The following is a 24,156-nucleotide window of genomic DNA, read 5'->3' as shown; positions in this document are numbered from 1 at the left end:
CAACAGTGGCGCCGGTAAAAGCTTTATGTACGGAGAGATTGTCCGATTGGTATGGAAAGTTTTCTAAACTAGGTTTGCCATGCATAGAAGTAACTGGAGATACTGATTCTTTGGACTTTAGGCATCTCAAATTTTATAAGTATGATTTTTTAACTTATAGTACAATATGATAAATATGAGTTTTAAAATGGCAATACCTATCTCCTAAATGTGTTTTCGGTGTGTGATATAAATAAAATATGATGTAGGTACATGATAATATTGAATTAAAGTTTTATTTATTATTACTCCAGGATTATAATGACAACCCCAGAGAAATGGGATTCACTCACTAGAAGATGGAAGGATCATAAACTAATTGTTCAAATGGTGAAACTATTTATAATTGATGAGGTAAGCGTTAAAAATATTAATAAACTTAGTGTAGATTAGGTAAATTGTATTGCAATAAATTTAGACACATTGTGATATTTTTACATATACTTATTTTAGGTTCACTTACTAAATGAAGATGTTAGAGGGCCTGTTCTTGAGGCAGTAGTTAGCAGAATGAAAACCATTCAGGTAAGTTTTCTCTATTATAAGTCATTGTCCGCTGGATGTTAATGGATAGATTTTTGAAAAAATTAAACAGAAGCTTAAAGGTAATTCAATACAAAGAAAAGAAGAAAAAAATAATAAAGAATGAATGCGAAGCACCAAGAATGGTGGGTTTCACAGAATTTGAACAATTCATCAAATTTCATAGCTAAAATTAAAGTTTTATTCAAGTTCTGTTATTATTTCATTGTGGACCGGTTGTTTGGTTTGGATAATAACAGAACTTGGATAGGACTTTCACACGACAAACAACCCCTCTTAAGACAGATATTTTTTGGGAAATTGATCTTCTTTGTTTCATGCTACGGGGAGTCCATTTTTTAAACGTGATGGCCACAAAAAATGTGTAAACTGTTAAAAACCTTATTCTTCTCCTCTAAATTTGTTTACATAAGTTCACACATATACCTATCACGAAAACTTCACAATGTTTGAACATTTGCACTTTTGATAACATTTCCTTCCAGTCGTCCTTAACGCTATCGAAATATGCCAAGAACAATAAGGAGTCTTGCAGCAAGAACATTGTGGTAGATGAGAATGTAGCAGAATTTAATGTGGATTCACATGACTCTGTGGACCAGTTGCCTGTTGAGATAAGATTCATCGCTGTGTCTGCCACCATACCTAACGCCGAGGATATTGCAGAATGGCTGGGGACCGAGGAATGCCCGGCTGCATGTTACAAGTAACTATGTTGATTTACTTCATCGCATCAACTTGGTAAAGTAACCATCTTTCTACAGTATTGTTTATTTTTTTAAATAAAGTATTAGTGTGTGAAATTAACACCTGTGTAATTTCGTCATGTAACCAGCGTCCAGCGTCATCACATAAAGTACTTATTGCTTTGCAGGATAGGTGAAGAATATCGCCCTGTTAAACTAAAGAAAGTTGTAGAAGGGTTTCCATTCAAGGATGGTCAAGGTCTTTTCAAGTTTGATATGTATCTGAGCTACAAGCTGCGACCCATAATAGAGCGTTATTGCGATGGAAAACCTACCCTAGTAAGTAAAATCGCCTTATTATTCGAACCCCCTCAGTTTAGATAACCAACACCTCTGCCGCAGGTTACCCCGAGTGGTTCACTACGTTCGGTGACTTAGCAGGGGTGCCCGGGTTCAACGGGTGCAATTTGTTCAGGTCTTGGCGGTGGCAACAGTTACGTGGCGGGCCAGATCAAGCAGGTTGGGGAGACCCTCCAGCTGAACTCTCTCCTCCCATTCCCAGAACTTCCTCTCCTTTCTTTCCTTAAAAAGACCCTCCACACAACATCCCCAAAGATAACACAGGCCCCGAGGGAAACTATTTTTCTCCTGTATGGAGTCGATATATAAAAAAGTATTATTCATTGATTAACTGTACCACAGTAAAACAATTTTTATTTGAAAACAAGTTTTTAAAAAATAAAAAATTTTCAGATTTTTTGTAACACCAGGAAAAGCGTTGTGATGACAGCTGAAGTTCTGTCCAAAGAACTTATGTTTCAGTTTTCTCAGGAACAATCATCTTCCTTCGCACAGATGGCTAGTCGACTCTCTGATAAAAAGTTGCAGGTTATTATTTCCATTCATATAACATGTATATATGTATATATATATTTTTAAATAATGTCAATAATAAAAACATTACTGTGTTCAAGTATTGGATTTTAAAGTTACTTGTATTTCTTTTCCAAAATACCGAAAATATATTTTTGAAGAACTTTTCAACATTGATAATGTAAGCAAGTTTAGTAGATACACTTACCAATGTCATTCATTACTCTGTGGTTGACACCTTCACATTATTTATTAACACTAAGGACGGGTTGTTTCGGAGAATTTGAACAATTCATCAAATTTCAACGTTCATTTTCCAGTTCTGTGAATGATTTTTTCAAGTACTGTTTTAATTTCAGTTTTGTCAAGCAACTAGCCTATAATTATATAATAACAGAACTTGAATAGGACTTTCACAGAACCCGGAAATGAACGTTGAAATTTGATGAATTGTTCAAATTCTCCGAAACAACCCGTCCTGAGTCACTGTGTTATATAGTTGTGAGCTCAGAGCAAGGGAATTAGTTTTTGTAGTGAGAAGGGTAGGATATTTGTATGAGACGGAAAGGCTAATAAAGACGGAGAGTAAATGGACGTGGACAGGAGTCTCAGGAGAATATTATAACCACTCGAGCGATATAGCTACTCAAATTTAGGAAGGTGATTTTTATGAATTCTAAATTTCTCAATTAAAAAAATAAAATAATTATAAACTCTGAAAATAGGAGATTAACAGTGAAATCCAAGTAGATTCATTGTTTTTAAACCCCAGTAAGCAGTTCATATGTTTCTGTATTAATATTTTGAGTTATGATATTGATTAAATTGAAAAGCTGAATCGAAAACATTATACCCGAAAATCTTCATCGTTCGATTGGATAATATGGCACGCACAGGGATAAAAGACATAAAATCAATCTGTCAAATGAATACTCAAATTGGTTCATGTCATGATTCAGAATAAGAGAAGATTTTGTAAGAATTTGGAGTTGTGTGTTGTGCATCTTCTTTGCATACCAGTGTGATGATCGATGATTGCCATCTAAGTACATATGCCTTGGTCTTTACTTTTCAGGTATTAGTAAGGAGTGGAATAGGGTGTCACCACGCAGGATTCATACAGTCAGATAGAAATATTATTGAGCAAATGTTTCGACAAGGCGATCTACCATTGCTTTTAACCACCTCCACTTTATGTAAGTTCTTACATTATAATAATTTATTACTTATACACTGTCCAGTTTTTGTTTGATGTTAATTTTAACGTAAGGTTTATAGAAATATTGTGACAAAAATTAATATGTATAGTGTGAGGCTAAAAGGAGTGGGGAGAGGAAGGAGACGGTGAAGAGAAAGGTTGGGAAGTACCTGACTATTCAGATCTGGTAACCTAATGCGGTAAAGCCATTTCAAGCCACTTAATGTGGAAGGCAGTTATGGGTACCGCCGCCCCGGTAACCAATTATTGGATAACCAACACCTCTGCCATAGGTCACCCTAAGTGGTTCGCTGCATTTGGTGACTTAACAGGGGTGCCGGGGTTCATGAGATGAGTTTGTCCAGATCTTGGTAGCAGTTACGTCTGTCCACCTACTGCATCGCGAGCCGGATTTGGAGAGGTTGAGAGTGACCTTTTTGCCTTGTACCGTAGAGGTAGAGATAAACTCATACGTCTGTCATACTGAACATGCTGACCCCCATATTCCTACCCACCCCTCATACCTTTTTCTTTCCCGAAACTTTTGCTCCTAAGTGGAGCTAATGTAAAAAAAAACATATTTCTATTCTAATTGGTGATCTTTCACCCGTTGAAATCAATTTTCCTTGTTATCATTTCTTTTCTGCTATATACAGATTAGATTACAATTAATATATTTTTCCAGCAATGGGAGTGAATTTGCCAGCACACCTCGTTATTATCAAGACAACTCAATTTTACAACAATGGAGCGTATCAGGTTTGTGATAATCTTTTTCTATTTTGAGTAGTTACATATTTTTTTTAATGATAAACTAATGTTTATAAGACAAAGTTTTTTATGCATAGCACAAAGGATAATAAATTATTGCTTACAATGATTTATTAAAAGTAGTTACATGTTGATCGAGTTTTTTGTAATGTTTAAAGTATTCATTTTGTCTAATTCTAGGAATACGAAGAGAGTACAGTGCTACAGATGATGGGACGAGCTGGAAGACCACAGTTTGATACAGAAGGAGTGGCAGTCATTCTGACAAAGCTTCAAGATAAGGTTAGTCTTTACTGCTTCTAAACTAGCTGACCACCACACCATTTCTCAGCAGGGCAGGTGTATGGAATTCCACTCTCTGTCTCAGGGCCACATTTAGGCCTAGGGTGGCAAGTTTTAGGGGGAAATAATTATCAACTCTTCTCTTATGATGGTTCAATTTGGAAGGTGGGAACGGGTACCGCTGCCTCGGGAACCATTTATTATATATATTTATGGTTCACTACGTTTGGTGACCAAGGGTGACAGGATTCATGGGGTGAGGTTTGTTTAGATCTTGGCAGCGGATGCGTTTGCCCACCAGATGCGTGGCGTGCCGGATCGGCAGAGGCCGGTTTAGGAAGACCCTTTGACCTCTCCAGCAGGTCTCTCTCGACACATCGTCTTGCACCATTGCGGGAGGGATGGATTCATACGTCCGTCACTCCTGCGCACACTGATCCCCAGATTCCTACCCACCCTTCCTTCCTTTTCTTAAAAAGACCTCCACACAGCATCCCCAAAGATGACATAGGCCCTGAGTTAAATTATTTTCCTCAGGACCTCCTGTGTGGAGTTAATGTAAAAAAATATGTTAAAAGTCCCCATTAAATAAATAAGTGCAATAGTTTTTTGTAGTGGATATTTTTCCGTAGGTTAAATTAATATTTATTTTCTTTCCAAATTATCGTTTGACGTGGCAGAAAGGTGAAATAAGCCCTTAATAATGAAATGCACTAATAATGCTAAGGCGAGGCTGGGGTAAACCTTGCAAATAAGTCATTTGTACCATGTCATACTCGTAAAAACAAACCACCCTCGTCAAATGATTATATTATTTGTGATGTTTTATTTGACTCAAATATAACCTTACTTTACCCCTTTTAAATGCGGATAACGTATAGAGGTGTCTTTTTTGGGCGACAATGAAGTGTACTTAATATTTCTTGAGACTATTGCTTTGTGCAAAAATACTCTCAGTTGCAAAAAGTATTGTGTTTAGGCATATTTTTTAAGTTAGTAGGTAGGTACTTACCACACACTCTGAAACAACAGAATAATTTTGAAGGGAAATATTTATTGTAAAAATAAGACCTTATTCAAAAATACTCTTAGTTTCAAATTGTTTTTATGTATATTTTACAAGGTTATTTACCTTTTACCCATTCTTGTTTGTTATTTACTTCTGCATATTTAGCTTATTCATTTTGTTACTATTTTTGTTGTTATTATGTATTTAAACATCCATGTATGTAAATTTAAAGTTGTTATTATGTATTTAAACATCCATGTATGTAAATTCTTGGGCACCATGCCTGTTTTATGTACTTAAATAAATAAATTAAAAAAAAAATTTAAAAAAAGGTTACCGTAAAACTCATCAAAATGACAATTCAACACATAAGAGTGCTATAAAGTTATGAAAAGTGATGAAATAAAAACTAGGTTAAATAGGTTACATATTAACTATTTAGTCTTTGTTTCATCACTTTGCATAACTCAATAAGTTAAATAGGTTACATATGTAACTTTTGACCATACATTACATATGTAACTATTTAGTTTTTGTTTCATCACTTTTCACAACTTAATAGGTTGAATAGGTTACATAATATATGTAACTATTTAAAGATGCATTACATATGTAACTATTTAGTTTTTGTTTCATCACTTTTCATAACTTTATAGTCCCTTTTTATAGGTGTGTTGAATTGTCATTTTGAGGAGTTATCATGGAACCATTTTGCAAGTTAGTAGGTGGGTACTTACCATACACTCTCGAAAAAAAACAGGATAATTTTACAGGGAAATGTTTATTATAAAAACAAGATCAATTTCAATGGCAAATATTGTAGTTGGCAAGGATAAATTACTATAACATTACCTTTGCTTGAAACATTAATTTATTCTAAATAAATAAATATGTTAAATAATCATAGCCGTAGTGAGTGCCGTAAACAGATTAGTATTTTTTTGTTTTTATCAACAGATAAATATTGAAAGTTAGTTGTGCGTATAAAAAAATTGTTTTTATAAATATTAAATAGTTTTGTTAACAATTTAGAAATAATAAGTATTATTTCCCTCATGCATGAATTAAATATTAATAAATGGAGTCCTCACTTAAAAACTAGGTGTATTTACAAATCATTTGTCGTGCCTTGTCATCTTGTGATCAGTTTACCAAAATATATATATTTTACGGTTCCAAGCCAAATCAACAATACAAATATCAAGTATCTAACGTAAGAAAACAATGAATTTACAACCAGCAGCAATTTTAGTATATACTATTACGTAAGTAGTAACAAATCTCTGCTGTAAACAACATTCTCTCAAATCTTAAAAATCTCTGTTGCAGTAAATTATTGCTGTTGCATCAAATGCACTCTACTGAACTAAATCTATGTTGCACAAAATGTATACTGCATCAAACTTAATGATCTCTGTTGCAGGAAATATTTTTTGCAAATATTCTCAGTGTCAACAAATTGTCTCTGTTGCAGAAAATCTCTACCTCATTACACATCAAAATTATTACAGTATTTTATTCATATTTTTGAGTGGCTTGCTGCATGAACGATTAGTTTTTAAAAGTTCTAAAATGGTTTGGCATTCTCTTCGAAGGTAATCTTGGGAACAAAACCACTCTCTCCCTCAACGCTGTATTCCACAGTCATCAGTCTCCCATCGGGCAGAAGAACCCTGTAAGCACCGGTCACCTTTCCATTTGCGTCCCCCAGCTCATTTGCACCGAAGAAAAGGTTCTTTTCGGGATCCTTGACGTCGTATTTGTATTCGTACTGAAAATTAAAAAAAATGTATTTTTTTTAAATATAAATATTACCTTCTTTTTCTTCTAAAAATAATCGTCTTTTCGTCTGTCGAAAAACCAAACTAACTCTTTCTGGTCTGGAAAACAATGATAATCGGAACAATTATTTAAAAACTTGCAGATCATTGACTAAGATTATCTAGACAAGACGTGTGAATCGTAAAATTAACACCGAAACCAAAAATATCTATTTAAGAAAACATTTATCAAAAGGAAAGTGCATTATCTCGCAGTCGAAAGATTGGAAGAAGCATTCCTTTTTATTTTTTGTTGATCTGCTCTTTGCTGAATCCCAACGCTCCCTAGACTCTCATTTTTCAAACACGAAATAATTGTGACAGTTATGTACCTTACAGTATTAATAAAAGTAACAATTGATAAAAATCTTAGACTTGTTTCTAGCAAAATCACTACGTCACGCAACAAATTACGACAACAGTTTTGCCACAAAATAAACGATCGTCGCTGGTTTCGCGTACGTTTTTACAACAAGTTTACGTCAAGTTAGGTTGTTAAGTTCACCTCTATATCTCGTGATGCGATGCTTTTCAGACTGACTACAGCCGATAAATTCACAAATTACGTCTCGGGATTTGAGCGAACTTTGTGCTCTGTTTTATATATTGTAGGGAACCTGCATTTATATCTAGGAAGCGAGGCATCGGAATAAGGAAGTTGAGTGAAAAATATTTTGACTTATAAAAAATATGTTCATGTAGATCAAAAAATATCGATTCTAAATATATAAATATATTTCTATATTATTATTCTTAGAATTAGTTAAACGTTCTTGAAAAAGCATTCAATAGCAATAGACTGTATACGCTCCACGATTGGTCGAAAGAATTCTGACGTCACATGTGTCGTGACTTGACGTACAACGGATCACCTATGGTGCATCTCTTTCTATTACATGAGAGATGGTCGGTTTAGATGAGAGAGGTGTATAGGCCAAACGTTTATTTGGATTTGTCAAATATATGTACGTATTTGTTGTTATTATTATATGAAATGGATTTCTAAAGATACATATTCGTATAGTGCTTTATAATAATATGTTGTTTATTGCATAACTTACAAGTTTTTATTATTATACATGTCACATAACATGTGATACACTTCAGGCCGCCGGCCCCCCAGAAAAGTCTCTGACTTGGGCTGTAAACCGTTATTTTACTTTTGGTCTTTACTTTTCTGCGCGGTGGTCCTGAATTCGCGCGGGGCAAGTCAACAAATAGCGAGGCAATACCGTACAAGTACCGTACCGGGCGGGAAAAGCAAATATTCTAACTTAAAATATTAATTTAACTATGAAATCTTAATCAATTTTCTTTTTTTTTAATAACATCAATTCTAATAGACAGTTAACATTGGTAAAAAAATTACTGGAATTCCTTGTTGAAGAATTAAAATTATTTCCATACAAAATGCTTAAGCGACGTGGTTTTCACAGTTCGAATGACGTCACACCCACACCCCGCCTCTTACCGCTCGGATTCCGCTCGTTTTGGCGGGCTTAATAAAATTTAAACTTTGAGAATTAATTTAATTATGAAAACAAACTTTAAAAAAAAAAAAAAATACCAGTATTTAAGTTTGAATGCGAACATTGATAAAAAAAATTAAAAAAATGGACTCAACTTCCTTATTCGATGGGGAGTTGTATTGTGAAATTACTCCTAGGTGGTGTTACTTGTAGATTGAAATTATTACGTATGAGAGGGTTAATCTATTATAGTTATATATTGATGGTGCAGATACATTTATGTGGAAAAACTTTTTTTTTTTTAAATGTTTTCTTTATATTTAATTTCAATGTTAAATTTAAAATCCCTCATGACTCAGATATTGATATCGAACCTAACAGAAAATCTTAATGTTGAAACAATCAGTTCCTCAATCTATTCTGAAAAAAATAAATCATTTTAACAATTGGAGTTTGGTGGGAATCAAAACCAGCAAACCAAATCACAGCATATCAGAGGCACAATATGCAACATACATTGTAACCTAACCATCACTCCGTTTCCTCGCAGGGGTGGGCAGAGGGGACAGACACACTAATTACTTCATTCACATTCATATATCGTCGCTTACGTATTTTTATGACGCGAATACATTTACGGGCCGAAACGCGAGCTGAGCCTCGAATTATGGGAAAGGAATGAAGCAACAGCAAATGTATACGCAGCATTAGGTACTTAAAAAATAATATTTACCGGCATGGGAGCTTCATCAGGTGCCGGAGCGGCAGATACGCTGCAGAATAATACGACGACTGCCACACATGCGGTGCATATTCTTAAAGTAGTTGTCATCTTTACTGAAAAAAAAATCCAAAACAGTAAATCACTGCAATATTTTATACATTATACCTGGGTGAAAAATTTGCGATGATATTAGTGTCATCGATTTTACATTAATTATCCGTTTCTAACTTAGTTATATTCAAGTGCCGAGTCACGACAAATAATAATAACAGAAAGTGAAAATAATATATCGTTAGCAATAAATATTAGCCTGAAACACAAATATAAATTGAAAAAATCGTCAGAGAAAAAATAAATGCCGCCGACGGGACTGGTCAATTGCACTAAGCCCACTGTGTACTGTACGTTAGCTTATTTTAGCCGCCAAATAAGTCAATAAATGCTAGTATTTTATTAAAAAAATATTGCTCATTGATTTTTCAAAGAACAACCAACTTTTTGTAGGTAAGGCATACTAAATTTCCTATATTATTATTATTATGGTAAAGATAATCTTATGTTTACAAGACAAGGTTTTTATGCAAAGCACAAAGAACGAAAAAAATATTATAAGCAATAATTATTAGCCTGAAACACAAATATAAATTGAAAAAAATTAAATGCCGCCGATGGGAATTGAACCCGCAGTCTTCTGATTGCCGTTTAGGTGCACTAAGCCAGACATTTACTAAGCGGCATTTATTTATTCTCGGAAGATTTTTTTCTATTTATATTTGTGTCCATAGTCCTCCTTTCAGTCTCATAGAATTGAGATTTTAATAAAAAAATTTAATAAAGCAGATCTAATTTCTAGCCCGTTTATCACGCGCTCTGTCTCCCTTACACTTGCTTGATATCGTATATTTCCAGCCCATTTGAATTTCATAATAATGACGAAACGGAAACAGTTTAAGAACTGACTTTAAGACTTTTGGATTAAGAAACACTCTCACATCACATTTTTGCGTTCTTCTGTATTCTATGGTATCTACTTATTCTATGACGGCCTACATGGTCGAGGGGTGAGGCTCTTGACTAGCAATCCGAGGGTCGCGGGTTCAAATCCCGGCGTGCGCAAATTTTATTTTATTGATTTGTGTTATTTCACAATTTTATCATTTAAATAATATAAAGTATATTTGCGGCACGTTTCAGAGTGGAAGATACTATCAGTATCGCCCTGGCATAAGACTTCCATTCAGAATTGAAACTTTGCTTGAAATGCTTAGCGACCAGATCTGAATAGCCAGGTACTCCTACCGTTTCCTCTTCCCCATCTACTTCATGTCCCCACTACCTTTAGCCTCACAACAAATCCCATTATTTTTCTCTTACTCCGCTTCACTCTTAATACGCAATATTTCACTTTCAAATAAATGGATTTAGCTTTATTAATTCAAAACATGATTTATTATGTCGGGGGAAACGGAAAAATACGAACTTTTAATTTTAATTTCGTTTATTAAGTCACTTACGCAATATGTCAATTAGTATGCGGCGCCGTTATAGTCGCAGCCGACGGCGACTATGTTCATATCAAGAGTTGGATTATATTCAATATATCGTATTAGAATTAAATCACAAACCAGTCTATATAAACCTAGCGTAGCCCACAAACTACTTGAAAACTGGGATATAACTCCAAAGGGGACGCGAGCAGGCGTTTTTAAAGGTTCCCCAACATTTATAGTAACTTTTAGTAATAATATAACTAAATTCAAGTATTAATTCAAAGTAAACATTCCATATTTACCGTGAAGCGGAATTCGTAGCCTTTACCCAAATCCCTATTGGGGATTCCAGAGTCTCAGTGGCTCCAGGCGGTTGGGAGTAGTTGGGACTACGTGCGGTATTTCACATAAATAAAGTATTATGTTTTATATATTTCAATGATTTAAAGCGTTGATAGTTCGTACCTAGATAGCAGTAGCCACTTGAATCAATTTATTTAGTTCGCACGCTTTTCGTCAAAACAAGTGAGTTTTCCGTGCAATCGATTGCGACTAACCTTGGAGGACGTAGTGCACGGGAAATATCCGCGTCTCGTAGAGACCGTGTCCCTTGTTCGAGTTGTGCGAGCATTTCTTATTGTCGTCCGTTGTTTATAAGCTTTGCATCACTACAACAATACTGTCCCACGGGCGCCCATTGTGTGGGTAATTAGAACTATTTCAGCAATGTTCTGGCGTTTATCTAATGACGGGATCGACTCGACCACGACACATTTAAGAAATTCTTTTGGGCAATGTGAAACTAATCCAAAAGGTTTTTTATGGTGATTTCTATGAATGTTTATAAGATTCGTGATATTTTAGGTACATAGCAGTGTTATAAATTTTACCGTAATCAAGAACAGCAAATTATACACAAGGCAATTATTTATTTCACGTTAAATTTTAAACTTCACTGGTACCTACAACTGAGCTACACTAGAGAAAAAATGGTAAATCGCATTTTTTCATTGGTTGTCCCTGGTTTTGAGATAATTTAGAAATGAAGTTTGAAATCATAAATTGTCTGGCCCCAACGCATTGCAACGACGCAAAAGCCATACAAGTTATTTTAGTTTGAATCATTAAATAAGTTAATTTTTTTTCTATTTGAAGATTACCATTTATGAGTGTGCGTTTTTATCAAAAATTTTTAAAAAGTTCAAACAAATCAAAATATATTTGGCTATTAGAAACACCATTAGCATTTTCTGTTAAATTTGCAGATTTTGATAGCCGAATAAATTTCGTTGGTTTTAATCGTTTTCGTTGTAAAATTGTAAAATAAAATAGTATTAGCTGATAATATATATTGTAAAATTCTGCCCAGAATACTTATAGAGGGAAATAATTATACCGAGTCAGTGGACACTTTTAATTTATCACTTAAATACAAAAGATTGTTACTGAGTCAGTTTAATTAACAGTTTAATAACTTTTACTATTCATATGTAAAAGCCCCTAAAAAGGGGGTAAAGTAATAAATAATAAAGGTTAAAACCGGACTATAATAAATTTAAAAATAAAATAAACTTCACTACCTTAAATAATTTAGCGAATTATGACGATGACATCTCACTATATTATTTTATATATTATTATATAAAAAAAACAAAAATCTCTTTACTTTATATGTTTTTATGAATTTTTTTCTTCTATTTACATTGTATGTTAAGTTTTTATTTGTATTTTTTTCCCTTTACACACGAGTGTTAGACTCTTGTTAAGGTAAATATTTTAATTTTTTATTTGAAATATGTTCTTACTATTTAAATTAAAATAAATATACCGTTTTTTATAAAATAAATAAAAATATTAAAAAAAATTAAAAAAATGTTAATGTTAACTAGGTAGTTACTCTTTTAACTTGCTCGTCACTTGCTTTCCTATGTTCAAATTGTAAATTATCATTATTTTTTCGAATACCTAGTGACATGATTCAACTGTCTCTAATTAGGTATAAATTTTACGATTTTTGTAATATGATTTATGATGCTGACATCGCATTTATTTTAAATGTGCTAATACGTGATTTCACTTATTTATAAAAAAAACGGAATACCCAAATCGATCTTAAATGATTTGGCTTGAACTTTCATTAACTATTATTTCATTAGTATTTTTCCTATCTGAAGAATACTTTTTGTTCTTATACATAAAAATATAATTGTTGACAGTAAATCATTAAGTTAATTATTCTGATTAGGTACCTATTGTTTCAATTATATTATTTAATACCTAATTAGCATCTAGCACTCTTCACGATTCACATTATTTTCTTATACCTAACTTGTTTTTGCGTAAGTAGAAGACAAATAAGAAGGTGATGGCTAAACGAATTATCTTCTCGACTGGTTTGGCATAATTTGTTCTTAATCGTTATTAGTTCCACAGTTAGCTATGCCATCTAGTATCTAACCGCCAGTGGCGTGCATTCGATAAATACTGAAAAACTAAGCTGCTCGTATAAAAAAAGTTACCTAGGTTTTCTAATTTATTGAAAATGTTTTGAAATAATTGGTAATCCAGTTATAAACGGGATTGCAGGCCGTTTCCTGATAAATTTTTAGAAAATTACTAATTATCGGAAAACGTGTTCAAGCACTTGAATTTGCCTCAATAATATACAGTGACGAAATGTGTAAATATTAAAAAAAAAACTGAACTCGTGTTCCGACATCGCGATAGTACATTTCTCTTTTACTAAAAGTTTGACAGGAAACCGACCAATTTATTCGTTAAGGGCCTGCAATCCCGTTTTTAGCCGCATTACGAATAATTTGAAGAGATCCTTAATAAATCAGTAATATTTAATATTAGTATTTTTTCTCCGAATAAATAAATTTCTACTTCATTCAAACTCACCCTTCCTAGTCCGTATAAATTTTCATGCTCCCTTTGTCTCGTCTGATTATTTATCTGTGTTAATTTTTAAAACTCTTTTAATGTTGGCTTCTGTAATATCATTTATTACGAATCGTGGATGGGTAGCTGACATTTTTATAAAAAATTCTGTTTGTGCGCTTATTTCATCTAAACTACACTATGGGTTATGATAGGATTTCTTTTGGAAGGTTTAAATATACAATACATGCATATTGTATTTATGGAAAGTAGAGATAAGTCGATTTTTTGTAAAGAAGTTTTTTCGGGCGCTTACATTGCTAACCCTGGCTAAACCCTGTGAGATGATACATCATAGTAATTTACTAAAGAATTTGAAATATTAAAAAGGCCTACAGAAAAGTCCGCCATGGTATATGTCTTCTCCCTAGCAACGCCGTGTACACGTCAGCTAGTTTATTTATTTATATTTTTCAAACGTTTCGATGCAAGTCTTCAAAAATGTTTACATTAAATTATCCACTAACAAATACCTCCTTCGACGCATCCACTGAAAATCCACAGCCTAGCCTTTGTCGAGGGCGATGCACGCCACTGCTAACTGCTCAGCTGTATAAGCTAAACGCACGCACACTTTGCATGATGTCTCTATAATAACATGCCATCAATCAATATTTTTTTCTAAATGTTTGCAATCATAAATTGCGATGCAATTGGTAAGACACAAACACGAGAGTAGCAAGTTAAAATCCCACAATGAGCACCCCCATCTCTTTAATCTTTAAATTATACTTTTCTGAACTTTCGAATATTTTTAAGAGGACTTCTACTTTCAAAATTCCTACTCGTATGTCTTCAGATTACGTAGGTACTTATTATGTACAGATAATTATTTTTTTATTGGGTGCTGTTTCAAAAATAACAATTAAATGAAAACTATGTAGGTCCTGATATTTAAATAGTGTGTGCCATATCTGAAAAGAAATTTCTTATTTAATTTGTAGACGTTGGTCAAAGTAAAAAAAGATTAATAATATGGGTAGGATTTTAAATAAATATTAAAAAATAACATTATTCTTAGTTCTTGAGAATACTTGAGATCCATGTTACTTTGCAATTATGTAACATTATGGCATCCAGACATGGAAGCATCTATATAGTAAAAGAAAAAATCCTTATAAGAGCATTTTTGCATTGTGTGGGAATCAAACCTACAACCCTCCCGCAAATAAATATATACTCTATACTTTATTATTTAATACATGCAGCAGGTTAATCCTTTTGTTTTAACTCTAACATCAAATAAATAAATGCATGAACACTATTATTAATTTCTTGAAACATAATTTTTTTTAAATCTTTTTTTGCACAGGGATGCCTCTTGCAAAAATAATTTCTTACATAAATATTATTATGAATCCAAGTAATCTGTTAACATCGTGAATTCGTTCTTACCTTTATTTTGGTTGGGGTAGTTTCACAAAGCACTAGCACAGAACTAGACACAGAAGGCTTCTCACAATACTGACACTGTTGAATAACAGCCTCCCGGTTTTATACGATCTGAGATTGAACCCCAACCTTCGACACTGCATGATGCTGGTCACGTTTTTCACTCTGCGCCCAAGTTACCGTACTTACTTCTTCTACCAAATGCTCAATTGGGAATCGGTGGGTTATTTCAACAATCATTGTGAATAAAATTATTCATATTATAATTTTCGCAATTTTTACTTACTTTTCCGACACATTTATATAATTAGCTGTTTCGAGTAAAATAAATCATCATCGTAAATGTTCTTCAAAAAACGATTTGAGAAATATGTGCGATACAATTATTTTTTTACTCTTCAATAATTATTGTAAAAGTACTTTGTGGCACTATTTTTAAATCAAATAATAATGAAACTTTTGGGTCGGTTTATTTAACAGAATTTAAATATTCAGGGAATTTCAAAGTTAAAATTAAAGGTCTATTCACGTTCAGTTATCATTTCACCATAGGTCGGTTTTTTTCGCCGTAGGTACTGGGATAATAACAAAAATTGAATAGGACTTTCACAGAACTTATATATTAAATTTGAACTTTTGTGAAAGAACCAGTCATCATATATCATTTAAAACAGTGGTTAAAACTGAAAGCTTCATTATTATTATTTTTTTTTATATTTAGGAACGTTTTTGCAATGAAAACTACAATAATTATATCTTAAAAGTGTTTCGAAAAATCGTGTGGATGGAATCCATTATTTAGTTTGTGCTCGTCGTGAATAGGAAATGAGTATAATGAGAGATTTTTCTGTTTGCCCACTGGACAACTTTCCTCGAGGAAATCCATGTTTTATTAAATTTTTCGGGTTTCGCGTTGGCTGGTGCATTGATATTCAAATCCGCAAGTTCACTAAGGATGGGTTGTTTCACGGAATTTCAACAATTCATCAAATTTCGAAGTTAATGTTCAGGTTCTGTGAAAGTTCTATTCAAGTTCTGTTTTTATATCAGTATGGGCCAGTAACCACACAGAACTGAAATAATAACAGAACTTTAAATGAACTTTCACGGAACCTGAAAATGAACATAAAAATAATATGAATTTTACAAGTTCTGTGAAACAACCCATTCTAAAACTAAGTGTTATTATATCACTTTAGGCTAGTTACTTAACAGAATTGAAATAATAACAGAAGTTGAAAAAATCCTTCACAGAACTTCAAAATTAACTTTGAAATTTGAAGAATTGTTAAAACTTTCCGAAATAACCCGTGTTTAGTAGAAGTGGTGCTATCGAGATATCTACAGAATAATTTAACGGATGATTTACGAAAATTAAAATTCCTGAAAGAAAATTCCGAAAACGTAGAATAGTTTAGAAACTTGTAGTTTTGTGTACATTAGACTTCGCGTAATGTTGATTATTTGACAGCGTAATAAATCTTGACACAATTGACCGGACATGGAACGCACAAACAAATTTTCAGACTGCTGAAATGCATGGTGGTCGAGTCATAACTCAAAACAGAAATTCGCTACGCTCTGCTAATAAATACAAATCTTCATGTAGGTATGGAAATAGTTTAAAAAAAAAATCTAACTTGTAAAATTTCGGATTAAATCAAACGTAAATGAAAAAATCCATTTGTTGTACTTCGAAAGGGATTTTTATAAAAATATTATTCTTCTAAAGACATTGAAGATAATTTTAAGAAAATAGTGTTTTTAAAAAATCTTTTGTGTTGTTATGAATTCTATGTTTTGCAGGTTTTAATACGACCAAGTGCCAGGATTTTCGTTCAGGTACCCCCTTAATCTCTTTCTAAAAGCATCGATTTTTTAAATATTAATATTTAACGAAATGAACAATCGAAATTTCAATGTGGTGAGCTTACAATTTTACTTAGTATTTCAATTTAATCGGTAGGTATTTTGTAGTATTATGTAATATCCCACCCATCCCGCAATGTGCTATGCATCTTATACACATAAAATATAGATCTCGCAATGCGCAGTACATTCAATGAATCAGAAATGAGAAAATCGAGGCATTTAAAATGAATTTAGCTAAGGTAGCGACCAATAATATCTTTGGTAGCGACAGTTTTGTGGTTTTCCAAAGCGGTCATCGGCTTGTATAATATTCTTAAAAGTGGGAAATTAATTACATACTTACATACCTACCTGAAATCTACCACCTTTAAATTTCAATGACTTGCGCCAGAGTTGGGTTTGTTTACGTAAATGATTATATTAATGAATAAAATTAAAAACCACAGAACCATCATCAAATGAATTCGCGATGTAGCAATTGATATTGAGTAGGAAGATATGAAAAAAAAGTTTAATTAAACAATAGTTTTTTATGTGTCTGGAACCAGTGAGACTGTCGCATGTCCAATTGGGGTATTTTGTCAGGCTTAAGGTAGTGTGGAGGGGAAGGAGATGGGTAAGAGCAGGGTTGGTGAGTACCTGACCATTCAGATCTAGTCACCAAATACGGCAAAAGCCATTTTAAGCAAAGTTTAATTTCTGAATGGTGGTCTTTCATCAGGACGATACTGACGGTATCTTTCTCTATGGGAAATGTACCTGATAAATATTGTTGTGAAGGAATTTATTTTGAAACAACACATATTAAGTAAACAATATTTACTTGCGCACACCGCGATTTGAACTTACGTTCTCCGGATTCGTTGTCGAGAGCCTTTCCCTCGATCACGTAGGTAAAAAAAATGGTTTTTACCTCCATGAATTATTTTCTTCGTTATGTAATAATTAGTGTTCTGCTGAGGTTCATATCAATTAAATTTGGATTTTGTAGTTAGCCGCTGAATTTAAAGGCAAATAATCAACAGTTTCTATATGTCAGCGAAGTTCTTAATTGTTACCTCTGAAGTCAGTAAAATTTAATTGATTTGTCCTTTCGATCGATACAATACAATTCTTACTAACTAACTAACAACAAGTTGGTCGCTGATAATAAGAAAGGAGTGGCCACTAAGAATCGTTATTGGTTTCATCTCAACACTCTTATTTCATTATTTATTTTGCTGTTATTATCAGCCATGTTTTTTTTAAAGATAGTCCAATATTCCCTGGTATTGAATATTCTGATCATATTTTCAAACATTATGAAATATTGAATTTGCGACGCCTGGGATCCAGACGCTTTGTACCACTCGGTCAGTAAAGGATATTATAAAAGTAAATGCTTTCACTTTTCGTCATAAGTATATTTAGGCAAAGGTATTCAAATCTGTCATATATTTAACCTGATTTTTTTTTCTTTTTTTGTGGTTGTGTCAGGTAGGTCGTTCTACTAGCATTTGGGCGAATCCAGTTCGATACTAACAACGCCTACTTCTTTTTCAACAATTAATATTTTATAAAATTAGGGAATACAATAATACCTATACTAGCAAGTAGTACCTACTTGACTTTGTGACTCTTCGGTTCCCATTAAGCAATTAAGCCAGTTTTTCGTATCGATCCATATATGGAACTTGGTTCCATGATAACTCCTCAAAATGACCATTCAACACACCTATAAAAAGTACTTTAAAGTTATGAAAAGTAAAAAAACCTAGGTTAAATAGTTAAATATGTACCCTTTTTAACTTAGTTTTTATTTCATCACTTTCCATAACTTTATAGCACTTGTTATAGGTGTGTTGAATTGTCATTTTGATGAGTTATCCGGTCACCATGGAAATTATGTCGAAACCTTATGGAAATCCTTTGCTTTACACGATCATTATATTCATACTTGCGTTTAAATTTTTTTTCTTCTCTAATGGTAACAGATAGTTGTCATTAGATAAGAAACACTATTTTGGGACTGTACTAAATCATCAGAAATGGCAACACCTTAAGATGAACATAACCATAGATCGCTTGAAATCATCTGAATTTTTTTATTGCCATCAACAATCCATTTTAAAAAACACAATACCGAAAAGAACACGCGTTCAAAATCATGTATTTTTTATCGGCGCGTTCATGAAAATTTTACTATCTTAGACATGTAAATTGGGATGTCAATAGCTTTTAATCCTGTTCTACATCATATCTTGTGTACATATTTTCAAGTTTCGAAGTTTATTGTGACTGTTCTGATTTTACTATACACATCTTCAAATACCTGGCACATTTTAAAATGCACCAAAGTTTTGTTTTTCTATTTTTACACAAATTTTCCGCAATCCTTTCGCCGAAATTCTGAATGAATCATTAATAACCGTGTAACGATTGATTTTGCGGGCAATTAACTGCCGATCCAGACGCAGTGGAAGTGGCAGATCAAACAACGAACTTCGATGGTGTGGAAACACAAAGCAGAGGAAGCGTTGTCGCAGGGAAATCTCACACCTTCTGCTCGCCGCCGGATATGCCAAGGTTACTTCTTACTGCTTGCTGCTTCGTGCAGACAGAAAACATGATCGTCATTTCGCTTTGTGCATGTTTTTGGGAAAATTTAGAGTGAGGCTGGGAATATGGAAATTGAGATCTCTTTTGAAGGTTCACTGTCATGTTCATGGTCTGATGCGTAGACAGAGCCGCACGGAGAAAAATCAGCATTGCTGATTTATTCCAAATCTCCGTAATCCGGTTAAAATGGGAATGCAAGGCGTTTCCTGCTAAACACTTAGTACATTCCTAATATATGGGAACACGTGTTCATGCCTTGATAATATATAACGACGAAATGCGGAAATATTATGTTATTTATGAACACGTGTTACGGCATCGCGATAACATATTCCTCTTTTACTAAAAGTTTAACAGGAAACCTATCAATTCATTCGTTGAGGGCCCGCGGTCCCGTTTTTAACCGGATTAGGAATAATTTGAAGATATTCTTAATAAATTAGGAATGTTTTATATCAGTAAGTTTTATACCAATCGCCCGCCGTACGCCGACTGACACTACTTTCTTAATAACTTACTTGTTTTTTTTGCAAAATTACGATTTTATTACCAGATATATTTTTGATGTATTTATAAAAATTGTATTTATTGGACTTATGTATTTTCCTTAACATGTTTTTTTTTAAAAAAGATAAAGAAATATGAAAATACTTTTAAGTTTTATTATATTTTAATTAAAGCGAAATAAGTGAACTTCACACTAATAAAACAATTTTATGGGGCTTTTGTGTAAATAATTGCAATAAAAACTATGCTATGAAAATCCTATATATGTATCACTTCCACAGATGTAACATTTCAAAGTTTCAGTTTTAAAAATCTTTTTGCGCTTGACAAAACGAGAGTCTAGAATAATACAATCGAAGCCGGCCCTGAGCCAAATGGCGCCTTACGCGAGTAAAATTTTGACCCTTGTCAAAATCATTACACGCCTAGGTAGGTGATCACTGTGATCGATAATATTCTTATGGTATGTGTTTTTATGTAGCGCCGTTTTTGTGTAAAATAAGCTCAAAGGCGATGTGTGTACTGTTAGGTTTTAGGAATTATCAACGCCTTGGATTTCGGCGCCCGGAGCGGACTGCTCCAATTGCCCCCCTCATTTCGCAGGGCGGCCCTGAGTATAATAGTACCTTATTTCCTTCCAGTCGAATAATATATAAAAATATTTGAGTATACAATTATGTTAGTACAAAATATAATAAAACCGGGGAAAGTAAGGTAAACTACTAGCGAACCTACGGCGGATTAATCGGCACACTATGGACACAAACGTCAGAAATCCACGGTGGATTTCTCGGCACATATATTTCGCGCTGTGTCTGAATAGAATTTTTTTTTTGCACTTTTGGACTTCGATGCAAATTTAGGGATACTATATTAAGTATGCCTTTATTTATTATTATTTTTTACCAGCGTTATAAACAGTCTTTGTATATACGTATTTGACAGTGTTAGAAAGGTTATATAACTGACCAATAAATTAACGACGATTACATTTGAATACCAAAATAAATAAAAATTAAATTAACTTTATAATATAAATCAGTTCGGATAAATAAGCTAAAGTGTCCATAAAAATATTAAGAGAAAGCAATTATATGATCGAAAAGATTTTTTTTTGTAATAACCCCATATAGGAGGCCTTGAAGAAAATGATTTCCCTCAGGGCCTATTTAATTTTTTGGGAAAGGAGAGGAAGTTTTAGGAAGGTAAAGGTTATGAGGGGTGAGTAGGAATCTAGGGATCAGTTTTTCCGGGAGTGACGGACATAATATTAACATATAATGCGGCGATGGGTCGAGAGACCAGTTAGAGAGGTCAAAGTGTCTCCCCAAACCTGCCTCTCTCGATTAAATGTATTGCATTATCCCTGCATACATTCTGCAATAAACTGTTATTATTATAAATTAAACGAAAAAGAAAATATCGTCTTTAAAGTGTCATAAAATTAAACAGCGATCTCTGCCGGTTTTCTTCCATACAGTTTCAGACTTACCGGATTCTACTAAAAAAGATATACTTCTTAGCAGGCCTAAATTGTATATTAGGATATAATTATTTGGATATCAGTATAAACAACTATTAGTCTAAACAAATTAAAAGCAAATTAATGCTGTATTAGCGGCAAATATCTTTTATAATGTTCTTTGATTGTGTTCCCACCGTGAAATGATAGATTTTTCACTTAATTCGTGATTAAGAATTTTATACAGATATAAAAAACTTTATTTAATACCCTACTACTTATCAAGGTTGAAACTATTAGGTATTTATAAACAGAAAAAAACTATGATGGGTTGGCAACGTAAATTAGAAGAATCAAAACTTTTTCACAGAAACATGAACCAAATGGGTACATACAGGTACTATACAGGGTGTATCGGCACGTACCCGACAAACTTTAACCAGCTATTCCTTATAACATTTGGAGTAAAAAATGTTATGGGCACTTTGCTGTCCGGTAGCATTTTTTTTTTCAATTAAAAACCAAAAAAATTAAAATTTCCACACTACATCACTGTCATTGGCATTGCTTTTCGTTTTCAACAGCTGTTATAAGCAAGTATATCGAAAAGCGTCTTCGCTCTTTCGCACACACTAAATAATAATAGTTAAAAATGAGACGAATGGTGCCGTGCCATTTCGTTGTGATTGTAAAAGCGCGCCAACGTAGGTACGTACGTACATTATTCAACGAAACTCGAACAAAATATTGCCAGACGGGTTTTCAAACTTTGTCGGGTACGTGCCGATACACCCTGTATAGACTTAATATTTATTAATGCCATCTAAGAGCGTATATAAGGGGTGGGGTTTTAGGGGGTTCAACCACAATCTTTATAACTCCTCATGCTAATTTGGTTGGTTCTGAGAACAAACAGCTATTACCCGTGGAGTCAATTTATTCGCTTTTCGAAACCACGAATTCGGTCTAATAAAAATAGTTGTGTCTCCCTTACCGTCACAGTTAGAAATATGAACTCAACGCTGTTAGAAAGAGAAAACACCAAGCTTTTTATTCAAATAAATAAGTAAAGCAAACAATAATTAAAATGTAAACCTCTATGAAACCAAAAGTTCGAACCGCAATTTAAGAAAAAATATGAAATTTCGTGATGTTTTAACTAATTATTATTATAAAGATACAACCCAAAATTAAGGTGGCATTAATGTTTATAGTATATTTGTCTATTAAAATATGTTCTTTTTTACTATAAATAATTTAAGTTCAGAGACTAATTGAAAAAGTTTATTTCTAATAATTAAATTTGAAATTTTTATTTAAAATTCTTTATATTAATTTTCCAAAACAGTTTTTAATTTTCGGCAACGTTCAGAAATATCCCATTTATTTGGATTTTGTTGAGAAACAGAAATATACACAAATCATCCGACTTTCAGCCTCTTTAAGAAATTTAACAGTCAATATGCCAGAGGTCTGAAAAGTTAATCAAAGTTATGTAAATAATAAGTGGTTTTAGGTAGAGGTCTCAAAAACTTTCTTTGAACAAAATCAACTCCCCTTCCATTTCCCTTGCCAAAACTAGGGTCTAACCCCCACCCATGTGAATGCTTCAGCTACGCCACTGGTGCAATCCATAATGGCTAAATATCTCTAAATATCATACGGAAATCGTTCACAGATATTATTTAAGGGGTAACGTTTTAACCGCTGGACTACGACGGTTTGCTGGGTTCTCAATGTATGCATTCCACGCTAGAAATAAATCCATAATAAAATAGCTCTCCAACAGGAACACGGTTGAAAAATAGAATAAGTCATTTGACACGTTCGCTGCGACATTTCAGAGCAAAATGGAGAGATTGAAGATTATTGTGTCGTCGTCATCTGGTATAAAATCATACCATATCCCTTAAGAGCTAAGGGATATGGTAGTTAGTTAGCTTACGAGCTTAGCTATGAGCTTAGTTACTTAGTTACTTAGCTACGAGCCAAAAATGTGTATATTCTTGGTATACCTTATATTGTAGGTAATAGGCATTAAAATCGCTTGACAAATCTAGAAACGTTCGATTTCAAGCATAAAACTGGTTTTTATTTATTATTTATTATGTAAATAATTTTATAACAAAGCAAAAAAGTTAATCAAGTGAAACTGTTACAGACGCGTTCCTTTACGTTTTCATACATTTCTATTGAAAAAATATTTTGTTTAGTAGTTTACATTTATATTTTTTATTGCGTAATTTATTATTTTGTTTGTATTTTACTCAAGCGAAACGCTAGAAAAAGCTTCAATTTATTTAAAGTATATTTTTTTGTATTCATAATGTACACCAATTCGTTATAAAGATTAATCAAAATAGTGATTTAGCACTAAGCTTCGCCTTAAAAATTCAAATTTTGCCCATTTTCACGAGTCAAAATTTTATTTTTCTTCAAAGTACTTTAAAAAACTGACATGGACGTCAGATGGTGAAT

The 24,156-nt window shown here is 33.1% G+C and overlaps 2 protein-coding genes across 3 annotated transcripts; one reads left to right on the top strand and one right to left on the bottom strand.

The window, feature by feature from the left end:
• Positions 1-2: 2 nt before the first annotated feature.
• Positions 3-4,413, top strand: LOC149420235 (putative ATP-dependent DNA helicase HFM1; the record flags this gene model as incomplete). Its single annotated transcript, XM_089636322.1, has 7 exons — positions 3-139; positions 294-393; positions 493-564; positions 2,022-2,156; positions 3,217-3,337; positions 4,025-4,098; positions 4,291-4,413. Coding segments are annotated over 7 exons (762 nt in total), but the record flags the coding sequence as incomplete, so codon positions are not given.
• Positions 4,414-6,200: 1,787 nt separating this feature from the next.
• Positions 6,201-15,308, bottom strand: LOC149420234 (pro-resilin-like). Of its 2 annotated transcripts, none has more exons than XM_089636057.1 (3): positions 15,243-15,308; positions 9,424-9,527; positions 6,201-7,172 (listed from the first exon to the last, which is right to left on the bottom strand). In XM_089636057.1, exons 2-3 carry the CDS (start codon positions 9,520-9,522, stop codon positions 6,969-6,971), a joined length of 303 nt encoding a protein of 100 aa, XP_089492183.1. In that variant the 5' UTR covers positions 9,523-9,527; positions 15,243-15,308; the 3' UTR covers positions 6,201-6,968. The 2 variants fall into 2 exon arrangements, with proteins under 2 accessions (XP_089492183.1, XP_089492184.1); XM_089636058.1 differs by having other exon boundaries at positions 9,424-9,522; positions 15,243-15,300.
• Between the last annotated feature and the right edge of the window lie 8,848 nt (positions 15,309-24,156).

Source organism: Hesperophylax consimilis, chromosome 10 (genome assembly GCF_061612785.1).
Source record: "Hesperophylax consimilis isolate HC1 chromosome 10, BYU_Hcon_1.0, whole genome shotgun sequence".
In the NCBI taxonomy this organism is placed as follows: domain Eukaryota; kingdom Metazoa; phylum Arthropoda; class Insecta; order Trichoptera; family Limnephilidae; genus Hesperophylax; species Hesperophylax consimilis.
This window is presented reverse-complemented; position numbering and strand designations above follow the sequence as displayed.